We start from the raw sequence: 22,859 nt of genomic DNA on the forward strand, positions 1-22,859 counted from the left end.
CTTACAGGGCAGTTCTGGGGCCGGTAAATGGGACATTGTCTACCCATGTTCCAAGACAAAACTACCACTAACAACATCCGTGTTGAACTGTGGTCAGTTGTGGAATATGGAGTAACTCTATAGAACATCAGAGGCCATAAGCGGGCCAGAGCTCGGTCTACATGTGTTCATTGCCTTGAGGTTAATGAGTTCTGGATGTATAACTTTGCAAATTGAGTTGCTCATCAAAATCTTGGAATTCTGCTCGCAAAAATGTGGAACAGTTGCTTACTTCCTCATTGGTACGGTGATCGTTCGCTTCGTGGCATCAACTTTCGCAACGATACTGCAGATTTTTATTCTGTGGTATAGAAATAAAGTTGATAAAAATGTCTAATTCTACGCTTAAACACGCAACGAGAAGACAAAAAATGGCTGCCAGAGCACCGCTTCTCTCAGCGCCTCAGTAGTGATATACAATAGAGGGAGAATGGGAGTGCTAAATATCATATAATGTGCCAAGATTTTTCACGTCTTGCCATTTCCTTTTTTTTTGTTGCGAGTGCGAAGACCAGATCCTCCCCGTCACGCAGACCATTAGCGACATTTTCCAACAGAAAAAAACGCACCGCGGAGGGATGGCCCTGCTGGACTACAGCAAAGCCTACGACCGTGTCTGGCAGGAGGATCTCCTCCTGACGGCGCTGGACGCAGGCATGCCAGTCCAAACTGCCCGGTGGTTAAAGAGTTTCCTCTCCGTCCGCCGAGCCAGGTTTCAAATAAACGGGGAGAGGGGAAAGTCTGTTCCAATGCGCCAAGGTCTCCCCCAAGGCTCTGTCCTTGTGCCACTCCTCTTCGTGATATACATCAACAACCTGTGTGTCATCCCAGCAAATGTTGTCATCGCGCTTTATGCCAACGACGTTGCCCTGCTGGCACAGAACACGCGCAAAGTCGGAGCTGTTTGCGAGTGGAGCTGCAAAAAGAAGATGACGTTGAACGCCTTGAAGACCGAGGTCACCTTCTTCTCTTCTGACTCAGGGGAGGCTTCCTGGACCCAGTCTGTCGCTGTGGGAACAACGAGCCTGCGCTTCAACCCCACCCCCAAATTCCTTGGGGTAAAGCTCAACAGATTCCTGAGTTTCGGGCCACACCTGAAGGCCTTCACCAAGAAAGTGGCTTCCCGAAACCGCATTCTTGCCTGTCTGACCACGAAAGACTGGGGCTGGCTAAAAAACAGTCTACGCTCTGTCCACTTCGCCCTCCAGCAGAGCGTCATGGACTACACCGCCCCACCATGGCAGCCCTTCCTGTCGCAGTCCCGACTTGACGACCTTGGTCGCGCCCAGAACAGTGCCCTGCGCATTGTGACGGGCCAACTGAAGACGACAACAGTCGAGGCGCTGCAGCTAGAAGCGGGCGTGTGCTCGTACTCCTCGCGAGTAAGTCAACTAGCAGCCATCTCCTTTGAAAAAGCCCTCCGCCTCCCTCCTGATCTACCTCGGCATGAACTTGTTACAAAGACAGTCGCACACCGTCTCCAGCGTTCCAGCTGGCGCAAGACCGCGTCGGGAATCATGTACGCCCTCCTTCCCGCCCTGTCCAGCCAACAAGAAGTCCTCCCATCGAGTGCCGGTGGGTGAATGACACCGTCCTCTGGGCGGTCTCTGCAACCCTTGGGAGCGCCACAAAACTCGACTAAACTGATAACATTAACAGAAGTGTATAACTTAAATGCAAAACATGTTGGTTAATTTTTTTTAAAAAGGTTAATATACATGTGTGGGTGTGTGTGTTTCAATGTGTCACAGTTTTTCCATTATTACATTATTGGGAAACAAAGTGTTAACCACAGCCACATGCATGGCAGTCGCTCGTGCTGACTGAATAGGGCGACCAACGGCGGTGATTGAACTTCCAAAACACCTGCGCACCAGGAAACTCGTTGCCGGAAATTCTTCAGAAAAAGACGTTTTCAAATCATGTGGAAAGGCGTCCTAACTTACAACTACATTGGGTCAGCGCAGATTGGTGGATGTTTTATGCTAACATTCTCACGCTATGTTTGTTCAAACCGTTTATCGTAGGGAGTTGACATTATGGTGGCCAGAAAGGGATGTGGGATCCTAATAGACTAGTGAATTTCTTTACTTTCTCTAAGTGTATAAACTCAAACTTTGAGTATTTGCAAGTATTATCAATGAGTAGTATGCCTGACCAGAATTATGTTAACTTGCTTCTCTCTTGTGGTAGCTTTAAGCATTATACTCTGCAGATTCAAAATATTCATATCTACTTCAGTCCACACTGCAGTGCTTCCGCTTAGTCATTTCTGCTTGAAGTTAGTTGCATGACCTATCCAACAGCACTGCTCTTTTGTGAGTTTTTACTTAGTCATATTTTCACTGTAGTCTACAATGTTTTAACAAAAATTCTTTCTTAAATAGATAGAATTTGTCATTCTTTTTTTAAAATTGAATGTCAGTTTTCTTTACTTTCTCATTCATACTACGCCTGCTTACTACATGCTACTCCTGTACACAATTGTATACATGTTTGTGTTGTACCCGTGATTTTCCACGGGGTAGCGGTATCTCGCCTTTAAAAGACGGGTGAAATAATCAGACAGGTCCTTTGTTGTATTTCAAACCAACTTTAGTTATATCAAAGCAATTCACACAAACATAATATACAATAACACTCAAATATATACATAGTAACATATTAACAACCCGTTATAATCCAAAGCAATGTACTTGCTGCATAAACGATTATAACTTATGAGTATTGTAACTTGTTACCTTTTGTTCCGGCCGTCATATACTGCATACTATTATGCTACTGTTATAACGGCGGCCGAAAGTAGCCTGCTGTAAACAATGCACCCGAGACTCGCACATTCACGCACACACATGAAAAAGTAAACAACCAGCGGCCGAAGGTAGCTTGCTGTAGACAATACCCGAGACTCGCACACATGAAAAAGTAAATAACCAGCGGCCGAAGGTAGCTTGCTGTAAACAATACCCGAGACTCGCACATTTACGCGCACACATAAAAAAAGTAAACAAGCATCACTAAGCATTACGTTCTTTCTCACATGCTACTTATTGCCTCTTGCACATCTCACACTCAATCGATATTCAAAACAAAGCAACATACCTTTAAAAGACGGGTGAAATAATCAGACAGGTCCTTTGTTGTATTTCAAACCAACTTAGAGAAATGTCTGAATAGCCCGTTATTATACTATACCAAGGTCTATGACCATTGGTTAATCACTGCGTGACTTGCGCGTGCCCATTACGTCATCGCCCCGTGTTTAACGCATGCTAGCGGCATGAGTCCCTTTTTAACTTAACACCTGCACTCATGTATAACATCAACTACTTCACCCTGTCACATTTGCTGTGCTATGCGTGTAACGGAAATGTTCCTTTCTCCTCTAACCCATTTTTTTAAGAGTGCAACAACTGTCTTTTAGTCCTAAATAACAGTTATAAATTAATAACTTATAAATAGAGGTTGGCATTTAAATACAAAAATGTGTATGATAAACGGAGTAGTCACCTATATTTGTGTTGATTTGGGGTCAATCGATCCAATGGCCTGGGAGTTTTGAACAAATTGGATGCTAATAACAGTTATACGTTCATTCATCCATTCATATTCCATACCGCGCATTCTCGAAAGGGTTGCAGGGGTTGCTGGAGCCTACCCCAGCTGACTTCGGGCGAAAGGCAGACTACACCCTAGACTGGTCGCGAGTCAGCCATAGGGCACAGAGAGACAAACAACCATCCGCATGCACATTCACACCGCCACCAGCGGGAATTGAGACCGCCTTCCCCCACTGAAGTCAGGCGAGTAAACTTCTACACCACGAGAAGCCAGTATAGAGTATATTGTCAGCCAGCCATGCCTACGCTGTCACACACATGGAACTATCTGTTACAATACGCAGCAGAAGGAGCAACACCTCGGTACCGCCGGAGGTCTGGAGCTGGACAAAAGTGCTGGGAGAAGAGGCAACGCTTCTGACCAACCATTCCATCCTGGGATGGGATGGAAGAGCTGTCGGCCCCTACCAGCAACGGAGTCGAGGTGTTCTGCCCTGCTGCTGTTTTTTTCAGCTTCAGACTACTGAGTAACTGTGCGGATACGCTTGCAAGAACGACTCTGCATATTCTCCACCTCGGTCACAGTCTGCAGAAGTTCCCCATCTCGTGGAAGACTTCCTGTGTGTGGTTCCAGTTTTTGTCCAACTTTGCAAGGTCTTTTTGAGTCCGATTCAGTTACCGCAACCAAATTGGCGCTGTTTAAGCGGCAGCCGGCGGCCACGGTAGCTCTGTCCACTCTTGTTCGTTTTGTGTTTTTGCTGCTTTTATGTTTTAATGATTTGATGATTCCATTTACTTTGATTTGCTTTGTACTTTGTGTTTTTGCTTTGCTGTTCTGTGGGATTCCAGTTTTTCTCCAACTTTACAAGGTCTTTTTGAGTCCGATTCAGTTACCGCAACCAAAATGGCGCTGTTCAAGCGGCAGCCGGCGGCCACGGTAGCTCTGTCCACTCTTGTTCGTTTTGTGTTTTTGCTGCTTTTATGTTTTAATGATTTGATGATTCCATTTACTTTGATTTATTTTGTACTTTGTTGATTGATTGATTGATTAGCCTCTCTGGTACTGAATTCTGGGGGTCAAGCTTCTTTTTGTTCTGTGTTGTGTTGTATGTCGTAGTGATAGAAAAACCGGTTACAAATGTTCTCTTAATCGTCTAGTTTTAAAAATTCTGCGACCAACTTTGGTCTTGTCCAGAGGTCTTGGATGGTTAGATTTGTGGGGTCATTTGTGCACGAAAAAAGATGTTCAGTATTGTGGGGGGAAAAGTTGCATTTTGGGCAGGCATCTTGTATTCCTGGATCGATCCTGGACAGGTAGCTGTTTAGTTTCCTGCTGTAGCCTGATCTGAGCCTGGCGAGCTCGGATCTCACCTTCCTGCTCAGCAGTTTTTCTTCTTGGTTTATTAGAGGTGGTTGGGCATTGAGGACTTTGTTGGGTTTTGCCTTGTTGAGGATGTTTTGAACTTCTTTGGTGTGAATGGATTTGACGCATTGTTTGTAGTCTTCTTTGGTAGGATTTGGCTTGTCGTATTCTTTTTCTATTTCCTTGCCATGCTGTGTGATGATGGTCTTTTTCATCTTTCTTGGTTTCTGGTTTGCTTGAAGAAGTCTGCGACCTGGATGGCCTTCAAGATGGCATGCCGCCAGGTACTGCTTTCCGATCATTTCACAGTGCTCCTTCAGAGGCATAACCGCGCACTCAGCATGCAGGTGGTCTATGGCTGACATAGAGAGACATCCGGATGCTATCCTGAGTGCTTGGTTTTGAATTGATTGAAGCCGGTTCCAGTGTGTGTCTTTAATTATTGGCGACCATACTGGGCTCGCATATTCAAGGACAGAACGGACGATAGATTTGTATGTTAGGAGTAGTGTTTCTTTTTCACAACCCCAGCTGGAGCCTGCTAGTGATTTAAGTAGGTTCAGCTTTTTCTTTGCCTTTGCAACTGTCTGCTTGATGTGCGGGCCAAAACAAAACATAGTGTCAAATGTGACACCAAGTAGTTTTGGCGTTTTTTCCAGTTTTACTGGTACCCCTTTGATGGTGATCTTGGGATGGAGGTTAGCTTCAGCAGTGGCTGGGGTAAACCAGGTCACTGTGGATTTCTCCGGGGACACAGCCAGCTGTCGTTCTTCTAAAAAATCTGCCAGCTTCTCCAAGAAGTTGTTGGCTTTGGCAGAGAGAGATTCGACGTTCGTACCTTTAACGAAGATTGAAATATCGTCCGCATATTGTATTAGAAAGACATCTTCAGGTATTGCAGGAAGGTTAGATAGGTAGAAGTTGAATAGTATTGGTGAGGTAACCGCTCCTTGCGGCACCCCTGTCCTGACATTGCGCGAGCTGGATGTAGCATTCCTGAAATGTACTCTTGATTGTCTTCCTGACAGGTAGCAGTTGAGCCATCTCTTTATACAGCTCGGTAGGGTGGTCAAATTCAGGTCTTTGAGTAGCTTTTCATGAGAGACCATATCAAATGCCTTGCTAAGGTCGATTTGGACTAGCAGGGTACGGTTTGCCGGTTTATTCTCATTAAAGCCGCCTGCCACTGATTCTGTGAACTCGTGCAGAGCTGTGACAGTGGAGTGGTTTGACCTGAAGCCATGCTGGATGTCAGGGACTGGTAGATGTTCTGTGAGGGTTGGTAGAATAACTCGTTCTAGGATCTTTATGCTGGGACATAGAAGAGAGACGGGACGGTATGATGAGGATTCATTTGCAGGTTTACCAGGTTTAAGAAGAGGAATAATGATTGAGGACTTCCAGATTGCAGGAATCGAACTTGTTTTCAGGGACAGGTTAAAAATGTCGGTTAAATATTGTAGTCCTTTGTCGCCTAAATGTTTAAGGTGAAGAGTAGATATTTTGTCTGGGCCTAAGGCTTTCGAAGCCTTGGCTTTCTTTATTGCTTCCTTTGTCTGGCTTATAGTAATTGGTTCTATGTTGTTGTTGTTTTTCTTCAGGTCTTTTGTAACTCGTCTTGCTGTTCTTGTTGTCTTGTGGGGTATTACTGATGAATATTGCTTGTTGAATTTGTCCGCTATTTTCTTTGGAGTTGTTATGTATTTACCTTTAAATTTTATTGCTTCGTTGTTGCTTGCTTGTTTGCCGCCATTTAAATGTTTTATCAGTCGGAATAGTTTGGTTGTGTCCGATTTTTTGTCTTCAATTGTTTCTTTCCATTTCTCTCTCCTATGTTTGTTTATAATTGATTCTATCTCTCTATTTAGTTCTGTTATACGTTGGGAGTCCGGGTCAGTTTGTCTTAATTCGTCTCTTGTTTTTATCTTGTCTATTGCTTCTGTTGGTACCTCGGGTAGTATCGTTTTTATTCTTCCTGCTGGAATGGTTTTGTTGGCTATCTTATTTATAATTTTCCTAAAATGTTGTTCACCCCTGTAGACATCTGTTGGGGCTGGAAGTCTGGAGAATTTGTTTTCTGTTTCAGTCTGAAAGTCTTGCCAGTTAGCTTTACGAAAGTTGATGAAAATCCTATTTTCGCTGGTTGTTGGTCTGATGTCAGTTTCTATCTTGATTATGATGGGAAGGTGGTCGGAACCAAGGTTGGTTTTGACCTTCCAGGAGGTGTAGGACATCAGGGATAGGCTTGCTAAGGATATGTCTGGTGATGATGGTTGTCCGTTTGTTGGTAGTCTTGTTGGGTTGTCTTCGTTAATAGTTCCAAAATCTGCATTTCCTATTTCGTCAGCAATGTCTCTGCCTCTGTCATTACTTAGTTGTGAATGCCAGAGTGTGTCGTGAGCGTTCAGGTCTCCTAGGATTAGGGTATCTTTCATCTGGAGGAAAGGAAGGATAGATGCAGAGTAGCCTGTGCCGCAGCTGCTAGTGGGAGGGATGTACAGATTGATGATGTTGATGTTGTCGACCTTGATGCCTTGGCTTTCCAGGTGATTGTCCTTTGGCAGGTCATGTATTTGCTGGAAATGGATGGCCTTGTGGACAAGGAATGCCAGGCCTCCACCTTTGTCTTTTGCCCTGTCTTCTCTTATAAGGGTAAAATCGGCCGTATTTGGGTCCTTTTGGTTTGGCATTAGTTTTGTTTCCTGGAGGGCAGCAATTTTCACCTTTTGTTCATCCATCCAATGGATGATTTCTGAAATCTTGTTTTTTATTCCATTGCAGTTAAATTGTAGAATTTTCAAGTTAAATTTTCTTTGGTCTTGGTCTGAGGGTGTGGACTGGGGTGGTTGACTTGGTTGACTTGATTGGCTTGATTGGCTTGATTGGCTTGATTGGCTTGATTGGCTTGATTGGCTTGATTGGCTTGGAAGACTTTGGTTGTTCTTGTGACTAATACAGATCAGACAAGTAAAATTGACTGAGTATTCCTTTTCTGACTTGAGGTTGCTGCAGTTGTTCTTCTGACGCAGATGGCACCAGCCGAGGCAGTTGCTGCATCTTACCGACTTAGTATGATTATAAACTCTTTTTTGACAAACAGGACAGACGTAGGTTAATGGTCCAGGGATTGGTCCAGGATTAGGATGGATTCCGGCTCTGATTAATAGTATACGGACCAAACAAGCCGGAGTATGTTGGTCCTCAGTTAGAGACACAAAAAAACACAGAAGGTAGAAGCTTGACCCCCTTCCTTGTAGGAGAGGGGGGGTCTGGAGACTTTGCAGCTGCATGGCAGCTGGTAGTTGCACGCGAGGCAGGTGTTGAAGTTGTTGTAGTTCCTGCTCTCTTCTGACACGCTCTCCAATGGCCACCTTTTGTACTTTGTGCTTTTGCTTTGCAGTTCTGTCTAATCACCCTCTTGCTACTGCCACAATGTAATTTCCCGAATACGGGACGAATAAAGTTATCCAATCCAATCCAAATGGTATTTACTCATACGACATGTCCTTGATGAGGATTACATTAAAATTTGATGATATGGTTGACGGTGGCCCGGTGGAAAAGTGGTTATGGTGACAGCCTCACAGTTCTGGGATTGAGAGTTCTATCTCAGGTGGGTCCTTCCTGTGTGGAGTTTGAATGTTCTCCGCTGGCTTGCACAAGTTTTTTTCAAGTGCTCCAGTTTCCGCCCACATACCCAAAACAGGCATTGTAGGCCAGTTACACGATCTAAATTACCCGGTACTCTGATGATTCCGTTTCGCCGACGAACGTTTGGCCAACGAACGTTTGGCCAACGGACAGTTCACCGAGTGGACATTTGGCCGAACGGATAGTTAACAGAACGGATAGTTAGCAGAACGGATAGTTAACAGAACGGATAGTTAGCAGAATGGATAGTTAGCCGAACGTACAGCTAGCCAAACGGATGTTTCGCCGAAACGGGATTCGTGACAGAAGAAATTGTAGAAAATATTAGTAGTAGTAGTATAAGTAACATTAAGTACTGTGATGAAAATGTAAATCCAGAAAAATCCTACTCCAGAAAATTTACACCAGCACAGAAAACGTTGAGATTAATCTTTGAATTAAGGTTCTCAGCAAATCATTTTGAATATATATTTCCTAAAATAATGGGAAATTATTTAAAATTAAAGTAGAAGTGAAAGTGTGTTACATGGCATTTTCAGGTTTTATCTTTAAGCCCCTTTGGTCTGTACAAGGCACTTAGAATTTCACATAAGTCTTACAGTGTTGTTTTTTCTGTCAGGCACGCAGCTCCAAGCAAATGGCTTAAGGATAAAATAAAAAATATAAAACATTGGCAGCACGAGGTTGAAAAAGACACACGATGCGGCGGCGGGGATGCGGTTTCGGCAAAACGTTCGTTCAGCTAGCCATCCGTTCGGCTAACCATCCGTTCGGCTAGCCATCCGCTCGGCTACCCATCCGCTCGGCTACCCATCCGCTCGGCTAGCCATCCGCTCAGCTAGCCATCCGTTTGGCTAGCCATCCGCTCGGCTAGCCATCCATTCGGCTAGCCATCCGTTCGGCAAGCCATCCGGTCGGCTAGTCATCCGTTCGGCTAGTCATCCGTTCGGCTAGCCAACCGTTTGGCTAGCCATCCGTTTGGCTAGCCATCCGTTTGGCTAGCCATCCACTCAGCTAGCCATCCGTTTGGCTAGCCATCCGTTCGGCTAGCCATCCGTTCGGCTAGCCATCTGTTTGGCAAGCCATCTGTTCGGCAAGCCATCTGTTCGTCAAGCCATCCGGTTGGCTAGTCATCCGTTCGGCTAGTCATCCGTTAGGCTAGCCATCCGTTCGGCTAGCCATCTGTTTGGCAAGCCATCCGTTCGGCAAGCCATCTGTTCGGCAAGCCATCCGGTTGGCTAATCATCCGTTCGGCTAGTCATCCGTTCGGCTAGTCATCCGTTCGGCTAGCCATCCGTTCGGCGAAACGTCCACTCGGCGAACTGTCCTTTGGTCAAACGTCCTCTCGGCGAACTGTTCTTCGGCCAAACGTCCACTCGGCCAACTGTCCTCCGGCCAAACGTCCATTGGCTAAACTTTTTTGGGCAAATTGTCCGGCCACTAAATTACACCTAAGTATGAGCCATCCGTTCGGCAAGCCATCCGTTCGGCTAGCCATCCGCTCCGCTAGCCATCCGTTCGGCTAGCCATCCGTTCGGCAAGCCATCCAGTCGGCTAATCATCCGTTCGGCTAGCCATCCGTTCAGCTTGCCATCCGTTCGGCTAGCCATCCGTTCGGCTAGCCATCCATTTGGCTAGCCATCCGTTCGGCTTGCCATCCGTTTGGCAAGCCATCCGTTCGGCAAGCCATCCGTTCGGCAAGCCATCCGTTCGACAAGCCAACCGGTTGGCTAGTCATCCGTTCGGCTAGTCATCCGTTCGGCTAGTCATCCGTTCGGCTAGCCATCCGTTCGGCTAGCCATCCGGTTGGCTAGTCATCCGTTCGGCTAGTCATCCGTTCGGCTAGTCATCCGTTCGGCTAGCCATCCGTTCGGCTAGCCATCCTGTTATGTTCATTAATAATTACCCTCGTTCGTAATTATCAATAACTGCAGGCAGACATCTTATTCAATTATTGACATTTAATTAAATAGAATGGATCACGGATAAAACCTCAGAGGGGAGATTCAGCAAGCCAGAGTTTCTCCTACAACTTCCGAACGTCTCCTCGAATAGACATTTTCGTACGACTCTTATTGCCATGAATCAAAACAATTTACAGAGTTGTTGATCATTCTATCACGTATGAGTAAAAACAACATCTGGAACTACAATAACAATCAAAGTCTTTTACCAATAACAAGGCAGGACACTAGACCAAACAACATTTGGATTAGAACAATTATGCCTTCCCTTGACCTAAGAATCATATAACCATTACATAAAGAAAAACCCGAAGTGCGTCACTATGTTGTAAATAACAGAAGCAACATTCTTGTTATTGGCCGAATAGCCCTGGCCTCGTTACAAAAGGGACCGCCGAATCTCGAAGACACAGGTTGGGTGAATTGTTTGTATAAACATCCTGGAACAGGCAGTCCAGGTTAAAGATGACTTTGCGGTTATTGGTGACCTCGCAACACTGAGAATAATAAGAGAATGATTTAACAAAGAAATGACTTAATACAACTATATTTATAATAGTAATACAGAATAAACCCAACACATCCGTTCGGCCAAATGTCCACTCGGCGAACTGTCCTTCGCCCAAACGTCCTCTCGGCGAACTGTTCTTCGGCCAAACGTCCACTCGGCCAACTGTCCTCCGGCCAAACGTCCGTCGGCGAAACGTTTTTGGGCGAATTGTCCGGCCACTAAATTACACCTAAGTATGAGTTTAAGCGTGAATGGTTGTCCGGCTCTTTGTGCCCTGCGATTAGCTGGCCACCGATGCAGGGTTTCTTCAACATGGTGCCTATAGTTGGCTGAGCTCCAGCAATCCCCTTATGAGATTTAGCGGTATGGAAAAAATAAATGCTGCATAAATAAAAACTCCTGAAATTTCACAAAAAAAACAGCCGAACATTTTTCCGAACATTTTTTTTTGATATTGTGTACACAAATCTGTGAGAATATCTTCGCCGTATCATTCGTGACATAATTTTAAAGCAAAACTCAAACATATATTTAAACCTTAAATACAATTATAAAGCAAAACTCAAAAATATTTAAACCTTAAATATAATTATGAAGCAAACAGAAACATCTGCTTACTACAATATATGCCAACATGCATGAGTGAATTTTAAATTTGGTATAATCTTAAATTACCCCAAAATAATTAGCACTCTGAGACAAGCGTTGATAAATAATCAAAATTTTAAAAACAACATATAGAGAGTTGAGGGAAAAAAACATTTTTAAAAAATGATTTCAACAGGGGCCAGCCCGATGGACTAGTACTTAGGGCGTCAGCCTCACAGCTCTGGGCTCCTTGGTTCAAATCCAGGTCGATCCACCTGTACGGTGTTTGCATGTTCTACCCGGCCTGTGTGGGTTTTCTTTGGGTAATCCAGTTCCCTCCTACACTCTATGTGGGGATAAATTAGTTGAGAAAATGACTGAATGATTGAAAGGATTTCAACAGGATAAAACAATGAAATGAAAAGACAATTTGTAAAACTACCCCATGGAAACTGAAATGTTAAACTTTTGTCGCCCTATAATTAAGTTGCTTGAATTTACAAATCAACCATAAAAAACTTTTCTCCAAACTGTTATCAGAGGCGATAAAAAATGGCGTCATAAACTGGATCAACTAGCATTATAATACTAAAAGTCCCAAATCATACATTGATTTGGCCCAAAGGTTTGCTCATGTCAGTAGTATTCTTTTGCACGCAAACGTAGTTGTAGTTGTTGCGTTTGACCATAGAGGGGCGATAAATGCAACGCAGACGCGTTTTCTTTCCTTCTTTTTCACATTTTATTTAGAAGAAGAATAATTTCTGCTCCCCTCTGTCTGACGTTTTGAATAGCCTGTCCAGAATCCTTGAAGAAGAGAGGTGAGTAAGCTTAGGTTTTAGCACGTTTTAATTATGTGTGAATTAAATTTGCTTTTGCCAGCGAATGTTTCCGTTGCATGTGTAAACTTGAAAGTTTGATTAAAACCTTAACGTCGGAGGATTTTCTCTGACCTTGGCAAGCAACGCTAGCTGGTGCTACGTCCCCTACCATCCAATTTTAATGTAAAGAAAGAAAACCACTGTTTCTACTTTTCATGACATTTTCTCATCTATAATTTAAATATATTTTGGGGAAAACGATGTCAACTCTAGAATGATCTGTTTGATATCTGCATAATCGCAGTCTCGGCTAAAACATGTTTTGTTGTTTTATGTAGTGCTGTTCATGTAAATCTAATTAGTAAGAATATTTTTATTGTTTTTGTACAGTGTACTGTGCTTGATTAGCTGTGTCTAAAAGTTTGTAATCTATGTATTTTCATCAAGTAATTTTCTTAATACTTTGCTGTTACTGCAGAAACATTTTAAATTTTAGTTGACTGTACAGACTTGTCTTTTTCTGGCTGTCAAGATGGCTAGCCGCCGCGTAGCCCTGAAGGCCCTCGACTGGGTGGCGTTTGCTGAGCGTGTTCCTCCAAACCAGAAGAGCATGTTCAACGCCCTGAAAACCCGCAGTGATGCCATCTCCGCTAAGTTAGTTAAATTTCTTTAACATTGCCATTTATTGCAAAGTCTGGTTTTTATCTCATCACTCCGAAAGTCATCACACATTGAACTTTTAATCGGAACTAAAGCCATATTTTTGCAGATTTTTTTTTATATAATCCCTGATGCAGATTACCAGTTTTGTGTAATAATTTTCTTCACACTGCCCTAAATGTATTTTTTTGAACTATTTTAATGGGTTCTTATCTTTGCCGTTCTGCAACATCCCCCTTTTCATGACTTTCAGCGCTATACATCCAATCCGTTTGGGCAGTCAAAATGAATTGGATGTCTAGCTCTCGCAAAGGCACAATGTAAGATGAGTATTCATAGCCACTCTCCGTTTGAATGAGTTTGATGTCTATTTTTAAATTACAGGCAATGGGAAAAGCAGCCTAATAGATGGCATTCTGTGTAGTGCTATTGTCACATTGCAGAGATATAAAGTAGAATTTCTATTCGATATAAACAAACTTTGCTAGTGTACAATTATATAGTAAATTAGACCTGGGGAATAAAAGGTTAAAGATGATTTTTGTGCAATATTTTTAATTCAAAATAATAATAAAAACCTTTGAGAAAAATGTGATAATTTTAAACTGAAATTACAAGACACGACCAGTCTAAAATGTAGTGGACAAAAAGTGGACGGCTTTCGGCCAAGGTAAAACAAGCGCTTACTTTTCATAGTGTAAGGATGGAGTTGTCTTATCTTTATTGCTCAACAGAACATAAAAAATACATTTTAAAATCATATTTTATATTTTCTTTTCCTATAAAAGTAAGATTTACTTTAATAATTGAATAATGGGGAACATAATTTATTTCTTATTCACAGAAGTTTGAAGTTTCAAATTTGAAAGAAAAAATATTTGACAGTTGATACGATCATGATATCGTGATTATTGATATCCACTGATAAATATTTTTTCATTGTGAAAACAATTTTTGTCTCATCCCCTGTTCTTCATGAATATTTGCTCACCAGTTTCTCTTGCTCCAATGGGATTCCTTGCATGCATAGGTTCATTTTAAGTAGGCCAAAAATAAAAGAGACAGACAGCAAGTTTACCAAGGGTCCTTAAGTGGTAAATCCAAATGAGCGTGTGTTAGATTTAATATATAATCGTGCTAATAGGACCTTCCCTGAAATAAGATCACATTAACCATGTAATGATGATTTGAAATCATGGTGTGGCACAATTCCCCATGCTGGTGAGGGCCATTTGCCTGACATATGTCACCGGGGTGAAGTAGAAATGTCTTTTAAATTATACAAATATAAAAATCTACCAGATATTTCACATTGCCAGTGGCACACAATTGACTACAATTTAATTGCAACACAGCTTCTTTTCAATCACATTGGTTATATATGCTCTTGAAGGTTAGTTTTTACATGGTGAATCCAGCAACTTGCTAACAACTGAGAAGGGTTAGGTGTTTAGAGTTAGTAGACTTCATTCTATTTCTTTGTCCTAGACTGGCTTCCCTGCCTGAGTCTCCCATTGCTATTGACTGGACCCACTACAAGGCTTCTGTGGCCAAAGCTGGGATGGTTGAAGAGTTTGAGAAGAAGGTACATTTAACCACAAAACAGAATCTAGAACAGGGGTTCTTAACCTGGGTTCGATCGAACCCTAGGGCTTCGGTGAGTCGGTCTCGGGTTTGGTGGAGCTTTTGACACGGAGGTCAAGACACATCGACTCATTTCTATTCACGATAACATGCCCTGCTTGATCATTACTGGCTGCAAATGATCACTTGACATTGCTCGGCCAATCAGTGCTGCAAGGAATTAACATATCTTTAATTTGAAAAAATCACATTTTATTTCGCAATTAAGTAGGGTTCGGTGAATGCGTATAAAACTGGTGGGGTTCGGTAGCTCCAACAAGTGCAACAACCCCTGATTAAGTGTCTCCAAATTATTCCACAAGGGGCTGCAGTGGGTGTATTTCATTCCAGTCAAACATGATTTCACAATTTCACCAATCTGGTCTTTTACAAGGGTAATCTGCATGCCTGTCAATTTATACATTTCCCCTCCCCATATTTTATAGTTTTTTTTATCATTTCAATTTATGAGAGCCGTATAACAACTTTTGTACTGGATTTTTTTCCAAGTAAGTTTTTTTTTTTTTGTAAAACATCTCGGTCACTGGTAGCAGATGAAAACGCCATCGTCGACTCCTAATATTGTCAGGCTTTATGTATGATATGCACACGGCCATTCCCCTTTGACCCGTCCGCCTATTCACAATGCAGTATACCCAGACAGTCAAGCTGTAAGCAGGATACAGCGACAGTGTTACGACTCCCCCTGGGGTATGATATACCAGGGAGTCGCAACTATCACAGCAGACAGGTTCGGTCAAAGATGACTTCGGACACACACTGCAAGTAGCCTTCAGTTATTTTTATTTACAATAAAGTCAATAAAACAGACTACGGGAAAACATAGGGGAAGCACAAGATATTAAAGTGGCACCCTCAAATAAACACGTTAAAACCCAATCCCAGACAGGTGTCCAAATGAACACCCACAAAAATACAGGAAATAAGACCGAAGGATGCCACTGTTAAACTGATGTAATATAATCTAGACAGGAGAATAACTGTGTCTAAATGCACAAACTACATGTATACCCAAAGGTGTCTAAACTTATCTCAAGTCCCCCTATGCAACCCAAAATCATTAACAACACATACAAAATATAACAGGGAGTAACATACTCACAAGCCTGCAACTCAGCAAGGCATCAAGGCATCAATGGCAAAGGCAAAGGCAAAAAAGGGGCGAACTGACAACTGAAAAGGCTTTAAATAAGGGCAGGAGGGATGATTGGGGAATTAATTACAGCTGTGTTGGCCTGGGCAGGGCTCTGTCACAGGGGTGGAGCCACAGCTGCAGATACCTGTAAAGAAAAGAAAGCACACACCTCCTACATAGTGTGTGTCCAGGCTGCCAGCCGTAACAGCTACAGAATCTTGAATTTAGTGCATAATGATTGGGCACCCCATCCACTTAAGAGAATATTTTAGACATAAGTGCGTCTTATGGGAGTAAATGTGCCATGTGGCTTTTGCATGTTTTTTTATTGCTTAATAAAGAGAGTTACAATCATTAATAAGGAGAGCAATTGGCTGAGGTTGAGAGGTATTAATCCGTTCGGCTAGCCATCCGCTCGGCTAGCCATCCGTTCGGCTAGCCATCCGTTCGGCTAGCCATCCGTTCGGCTAGCCATCCGTTCGGCTAGCCATCCGTTCGGCTAGCCATCCGTTCGGCTAGCCATCCGTTTGGCAAGCCATCCGTTCGGCAAGCCATCCGTTTGGCAAGCCATCCGTTCGGCAAGCCATCCGTTCGGCAAGCCATCCGTTCGGCAAGCCATCCGGTTGGCTTGTCATCCTAGTATTAACCTGTCTGTGTTGGATTGTATGAAACAAAATACAGGACTCTGGGGCCGCTCTAGGATTAGTTTGGAGACTCGTGACCTAGGAGAGTCATTAAAATCCACTGAATCTGTTTGTCCTCTTGGTGGCATTGTCTTGCTTTGTTTATAGTTCAAAGCACTGCAGATCCCCAAACCTGTTGATACGCAGACAGGTGACATCAACGCGCAGGAGGTAGAAGCGGTCAGTGTCAACCTAAGCTATTCCATCCTTCTAGAATATATATGAACCTCTGTCTCATTATTTCACAAAATTTTTATTTCACCAGGACAAAGACGCCAAAGCTTATGTGGAGGCATCAAAAGATCGTATTGCCCAGTATGAGGAAGAGGTGAGAGTGCCAAAAATAATTGTTGTGTATCCCTGAGGAATAAGGATTACATTTCATAACATAGAGCCACCGTGCCCAAATTTCACTTAATTTAAAGGCGTATTCACACCAAAATAGTCCTGGATTGCTTTCTTTGGTCCGCACCAAAATTAATTTTGTCCTTTTCCTTTTCACATTGCAATCTTTGCAAAAACCCAGGTTTTGACAACAATCTTACGCATTTTGCAATATTTTTGTGTTTTGTTCTGTTATGCAATTAAAAAAAGGCAACTTCCTCATTGCACTATGAAAATTAATGAATAATAAAACCTGCAGATGTTTTGACAGGCATCTTTATTTTTTATAAATTTGCTTCCAAACCAAAAGTTGCCGTGCAATATGAAATAAAATCACAAACGCTCTCCATCCAACCTCACTGAGTTTGAGAAGAAGAATTTCAGTCTCGGTGTGCAAAACTGATAGCTAAATACCAAAAGTGACTAGCAGCTGTAATTCCCAACAAAAGGTGGCAAAAAACACTTAATGCCAGGGGCCCAAATAATATGGCATGCCATTCTTTTCATTTTTTTCTTTGTTAAAAAGTTTAAGATAACAATAAATGTTGTTCCACTTCATGATTGTCCCAATTGTTGTTGATTCTTGACAAAAAGGTTAGATTTTATATTTTTGTTAGAAGCCTTAAATTTGATGATAGGTTGAGAAGTTCAAGGGGGTGAATGCTTTCACAAGGCACTGTAGCTGAGTGGAAATTAGCTCAAGTCATTGCACAAGAAAAAAAGTAGAGGCCAATTACCCCTTTATCCATTGTTCTCAAACTTAACTAGTCATATCTGTAAATTATTGTATTCCGACAAAAAATATGAAATGATGCCCATCTATCCTATGGGGCCTGTTTTTGTAAATGACCCTGTATTCACAGGAATTTGTTTTGTCATAATGCCACACTCGCTTCATAGTTTGTGTTCAAAGACAACCTAAGGAGTATCAACTTAACGATGCACTGGAAAAGAAATTGTAATTTTAAAATTTTACTGGGAAAATATGAAAGTCGTTACGTATAAACATGCAAAAAAATCTTTAAAAAACGCAAGTTACAACAATGTAGTGATTTATAGTTAGAAAAATGTGGAATGTTTGTTCATGCATTTTAAATACTCGCTCTCACCTTTTTCTCTTTGTTCACAGTTGAATAAGTTTCGGAATATGATTCCCTTTGACCAGATGACCATTGAGGATCTGAACAACACCTTCCCTGAGACCAAGTTGGACATGGTCAAATATCCATACTGGCCCCACAAGCCAATTTCTGAATTGTAATTAATTCATTGAATTGTCATTCACCTCTCAATAAAAATACACATTTTGGATGAGTTTAATGGATCTGTCCCTGGCCACCATGCATTTTCTTAATTTTCAATATTTACAATGATGAGCAAGACACGCACATAAATCAGCTGTGGGCTTTAGCATTTCTTGCAGGCTGAAGGCAAGCTGTCAAATCGCTGCTGAGACATTTTTTATTTTTTTTGTGGACCCTAACTTTGACGTCCATTTCTGTCATTCAATCAGTCTCAAAACTTGGTAGTTATGCTGGATCAGCCAGTGTCTATTGATGTGTGACATGCTTGAGTGTTTAATTTACACCCCATTAACAATCACATATTGGGGACGTGCAACTAGTTTGGATTGAGTGTTTATCGGTATTCGATTATTGATGCTTGGATTCACATAGCAAGTCTGACATGTTAAACTGTATCGGTATTCAATTATTGATGCCTCACGCCCATAGCTTGACCAACACGGGAGATTTTCTTCATATCAGTAAAGCTGGATTGAAGAAGCAACAACAAATCACTAGTGTGATTATTTCTCCCTGTGTTTCAAGTGAAAATACAGGGTACAACAGATGCCTTGTGCCTTTTTGAAAGTAAAGTAACTTTGTTACTTTCATAATTGAGAAACTAGTGAAGGGTAAACTTACGCATCTGCAAACATCGTTCAATCGTTGGACAAAGCAGTGTGGGCTCTGTCAGTGCCATGAAGAAAGTTAACACTTGGCTTGTGCGAGTACTTTTTCAGAGAAGTAATGATAACTAACCCTACTTTTCAAAAGTAACTTAAACTATACTGTACACAACACATGCAGTGCCTAGAAAAAAATTATTTGGCCCCTTCCTGACTCGCACAAGTTTCAGAACATCAAACATCATTTTCATGACACAGGCAACCTAAGGAAAGAAAATGGTCTTTCTAAAGATTTTATTTACCAAGGCAAAAAAAAATGAAACTTGTCTGTGAAAAGCAATTTCCCCCTTTTGTTCAAGTTCAATCACAAAATGACTGACTAATCACAATTGTAGGAAAGCGGAGTTAAATTTCACAAGCAACAATCATACCTGATTACCAATGTCAGACAAAGTGAAGTAGGCTAGAAGATAAGAGAACCGTGCCACGATCCAAAGACATTCAAGAAGAAATGTGGAAAAAAAGTGATGGACAAAGTTGTTTCCAAAGCTTTGGGGGTCCAGATAACCACTGTCAGGCACATTATCCACAAATGGAGAGAACTGTGAACAGTGGCAAACCTTCCCCGGAGTGGTCGGTCGGCTAAAACGACTCAAGAGTGAGACAAGACTCATCCAGGATGTCACAAAAGAACCTAGAAAAATATCGAATGAACTGTAGGTCCTGCTGGCCTCAATTAAGGTCAATATTCATGACTACTATAAGAAAAACACTGGTGTGTACTATTAGAAGAACACAGAAGAAATGGCACAGCATTCCATCAAATGAACACTAAACCAACAGTGAAGCATGGAGTGTGATGGCCTGGGTTTGTTTTGCTGCCTCAGGACCAGAATGACTTGTAATAGATGGAATAATGTATCCTGCTGTCTACCAGCGAATTTTGAAGGAGAATGTCAGGCACTCAGTTCATACATACAAACTCCAGTATTCTTGGAGCATGCCGCATGACAATGATCCAAAGCACACCAGGAAGCCTACCTCTTAACGGCTAAAAAGAAACAAAGTCAAGGTTTTAGAGTGGTCAAGTCAAGTTCATGCTAAAAAACCTTCTAATATTGCAGAATTTAACAATTCTGCATGGAAGTTTGGGCTAAAATTCCTAGGCTCACTTTTTCACAGAGGGCCAGACAAGTTTATATTTTTTTCTGCCTTGGTAAATAAAATTATTTCTAAACTGCATTTTCTATTTCCTTGGGTTGTTTCTCTCGTATTAAAATTGGTTTGATGATCTGAAACCTTTGTGTGTGATAAATATGCAAAAAACAAATCAAGAAGGGGCAAAAAAATTCATGGCTTGTAGAGGTGTAATTTAAGCTTTGGTCCATAATATTTTGGGCTTGCTTTCACACAAAGGGGACTGAAGTGAGCCGAGACCTCATTTGCGTAGTGCTAAACTAGTGGTATTTTAGCCTTGTTGGAGCTACTGAAACCCACCAGTTTCATATGCATTCACCAAACCCTACTTTACTGTAAAATAAATATTTTTTTTACAAATTCAAGATATATTAATTCCTCACACCACTGATTGGCCAAGCAATGTCACGTGATCATCTGCAGTCAGTGATGTTCAAGCAGGCCATGTTATCGTGTATAGACATGATGAGTGTCTTGACATCCGCGGCAGAGGCTCCACCGAATTCATGAGACCGACTCACTAAACCCCTGGGGTTCGATTTAACCCAGGTTAAGAACCCATGTGGCAGACGCTAGTATCTACGTAGCACTAGTATCTACGTAGTGTTCCTATCTACAAAACCATCCAATGGCCGAACAGTTTGAACTCAAGGCATACATAGGGTGCCCTTCATTTGAATTTGTTTAGTGACTTTCGGAAACTCCCATTCATTTATTTTCTGTACTGCTTATCCTCAAAGGTTGTGGGGGTGTAAATTCTATCCCAGTTAAACTTGGGCATCGGACGGGAGACACCCTGAATCGGTGGCCAGCTGATCGCAAGGCACGAGGTAACGGACAACCATTCACAATTACGCCCATACCTAGGGGCAATTAGAGTGTCCATTTCTTATATGTCTTTGGAATGTAGGAGGAAACCGGAGTACTCGGAGAAAATCCACAAATGCCTGGGGAAAACATGCAAACTCCTCAGTGAGAACCGACCTGGGATCGATCCCTCGAACCCAGAACTGTGAGGCTGACGCGCTAATCACTCTGCCGGTTCATCCATTTTCATATTCCTTTTAAATGTTTTAACCATGGCAATTTCCACATTTTATTTTTGCATGATTTTTTTAAAATTATAATTCATTTTTTTATTTCTGTATTTATGGTACCTTTTATTTTAACATTTATTTATTTAATTGTGTATTTAATTATTTTTAAAGCTTTGGTCCTTCATAGCTTTATAGCAAAGTGTTGATCCACTTAAGTCACAACACATTTATACAACAATAGTTTGATATTACCATTTTCAAGTAATTTCTTAAGGAATATTTTATGTTTTTTCTTCCTATATGCATCCAAAGTGAGCCAGCTCAAAACGCACCATACTAATTTGGATATAATTTTCTCCAGTTTGGTCGTTTCGTACGGACAGGACACGTACAGTTGGCTACATTAGCTCATATCATTTTCTGAACCGCATTATTCTCACTTGGGTCGTAGGGGATGCTGGAGCCCGGCTGAGGGAGGGGCACCCTGAATCCACGGCCAGTGATCACAGGGCACCAGGAGACGGACAACCGCGCACACTCCCACCCAGACCTAGGGGCAATTAAAGTGTGTCCAATCAGCCTACCATGCTTATATTTGGAATGTGGGAGAAAACCAGAGTACCCAGAGGAAACCCACGCAAGGGGAGAACATGCTAACCCCACACAGCTAGATATATCCTGGATTTGAACCCAGGACCCCAGATCTGTGAGGCCGACATGCTAAACCACTCGCTTCACCGGGCGGGCCGCCGTAATAGCTGTTAATACTTTTTTTCCCCACTACTAATGTGATTTAAAAATAAGGGCGCATTCCAAATAGCCATTGGACAATAATTTGTTTACATCGACCAGCTCCTAACTTTTTCAGGCACGGTGATTGGTCTAAATCCCCCCACCCCCTTGGCGTCACTTCCCGATTGTTTAGCCTATTGTAAAGGATTGGAGGAGTATTAACTAGGTTATCCGTCCTCTTATTTTACAGTCATTCGTGATAAATCTGGTGTGCATCAGTACAGGTAAAAAGAATACCCTTCGAAGTGTCTTTTTAATTATTTTTTATTGTGTTTGCTTTTACATGTGTGCCTTTGTTTAGACTTTATATATTTCAGTCATACCATGTTGCAGTGAGATGGAAATGGTGCAAAAAACACGCCCATTCGTCCCAGTGTCCAGTAACGGTGTGTTTACGTGAATACGAATATTCAGAGTAAAAGTAAATAATGAGATGCAAATGATTTCTCGTACTGAGTTATTAGTATTACTTAGTATCAGTGGTTATTAAAGGTTCTTTTGCAAGTGGAATGTCTACCGTGGACCGCTATCAGTAGCATTGACCGCTAGCTTATACTTTCATGCAGATGACGTTAGCAACGGGACTTGCAGTCTCGTGCCCTTTGCACAGAATGATGCTTTTTTAAAAAAAATTCTAAATACCAGCGTTTTATTTTTCAAAGGCACTTTAAACGTATTTCAAGATAAACATTGTCATGTTAATACAACACTGCCCCTTTCGAACCAAGTCAAGAACCTTGCAGTTATCAACATCATGTAAGTGCTGCAACAACCAAACACTGCTATTTGACAGCGTAGCTTCGATATTGATTCTCTTCCATGTATCTTCTATAAGTTGTATAATTTAAATTGTATTCAATGTCCTTAGAGTTTTTAAACAAACCAGCCTGTTGTTTTCAACAAGTCATTAAAGCAACTCTT

The 22,859-nt window shown here is 42.0% G+C and overlaps 1 protein-coding gene across 2 annotated transcripts; it reads left to right on the forward strand.

Annotated features, from left to right (window-relative positions):
* The first annotated feature begins 12,332 nt into the window (after positions 1 to 12,332).
* On the forward strand, positions 12,333 to 18,323 carry atp5pd (ATP synthase peripheral stalk subunit d). Of its 2 annotated transcripts, none has more exons than XM_077719471.1 (6): positions 12,333 to 12,497; positions 13,030 to 13,151; positions 14,646 to 14,742; positions 16,728 to 16,799; positions 16,885 to 16,947; positions 18,133 to 18,323. In XM_077719471.1, exons 2-6 carry the CDS (start codon positions 13,030 to 13,032, stop codon positions 18,262 to 18,264), a joined length of 486 nt encoding a protein of 161 aa, XP_077575597.1. In that variant the 5' UTR covers positions 12,333 to 12,497; the 3' UTR covers positions 18,265 to 18,323. The 2 variants fall into 2 exon arrangements, with proteins under 2 accessions (XP_077575597.1, XP_077575598.1); XM_077719472.1 differs by having other exon boundaries at positions 12,368 to 12,497; positions 13,006 to 13,151.
* Positions 18,324 to 22,859: the final 4,536 nt, after the last annotated feature.

The sequence above is a fragment of the Stigmatopora nigra genome, chromosome 6 (genome assembly GCF_051989575.1).
Source record: "Stigmatopora nigra isolate UIUO_SnigA chromosome 6, RoL_Snig_1.1, whole genome shotgun sequence".
Lineage (NCBI taxonomy): Eukaryota > Metazoa > Chordata > Actinopteri > Syngnathiformes > Syngnathidae > Stigmatopora > Stigmatopora nigra.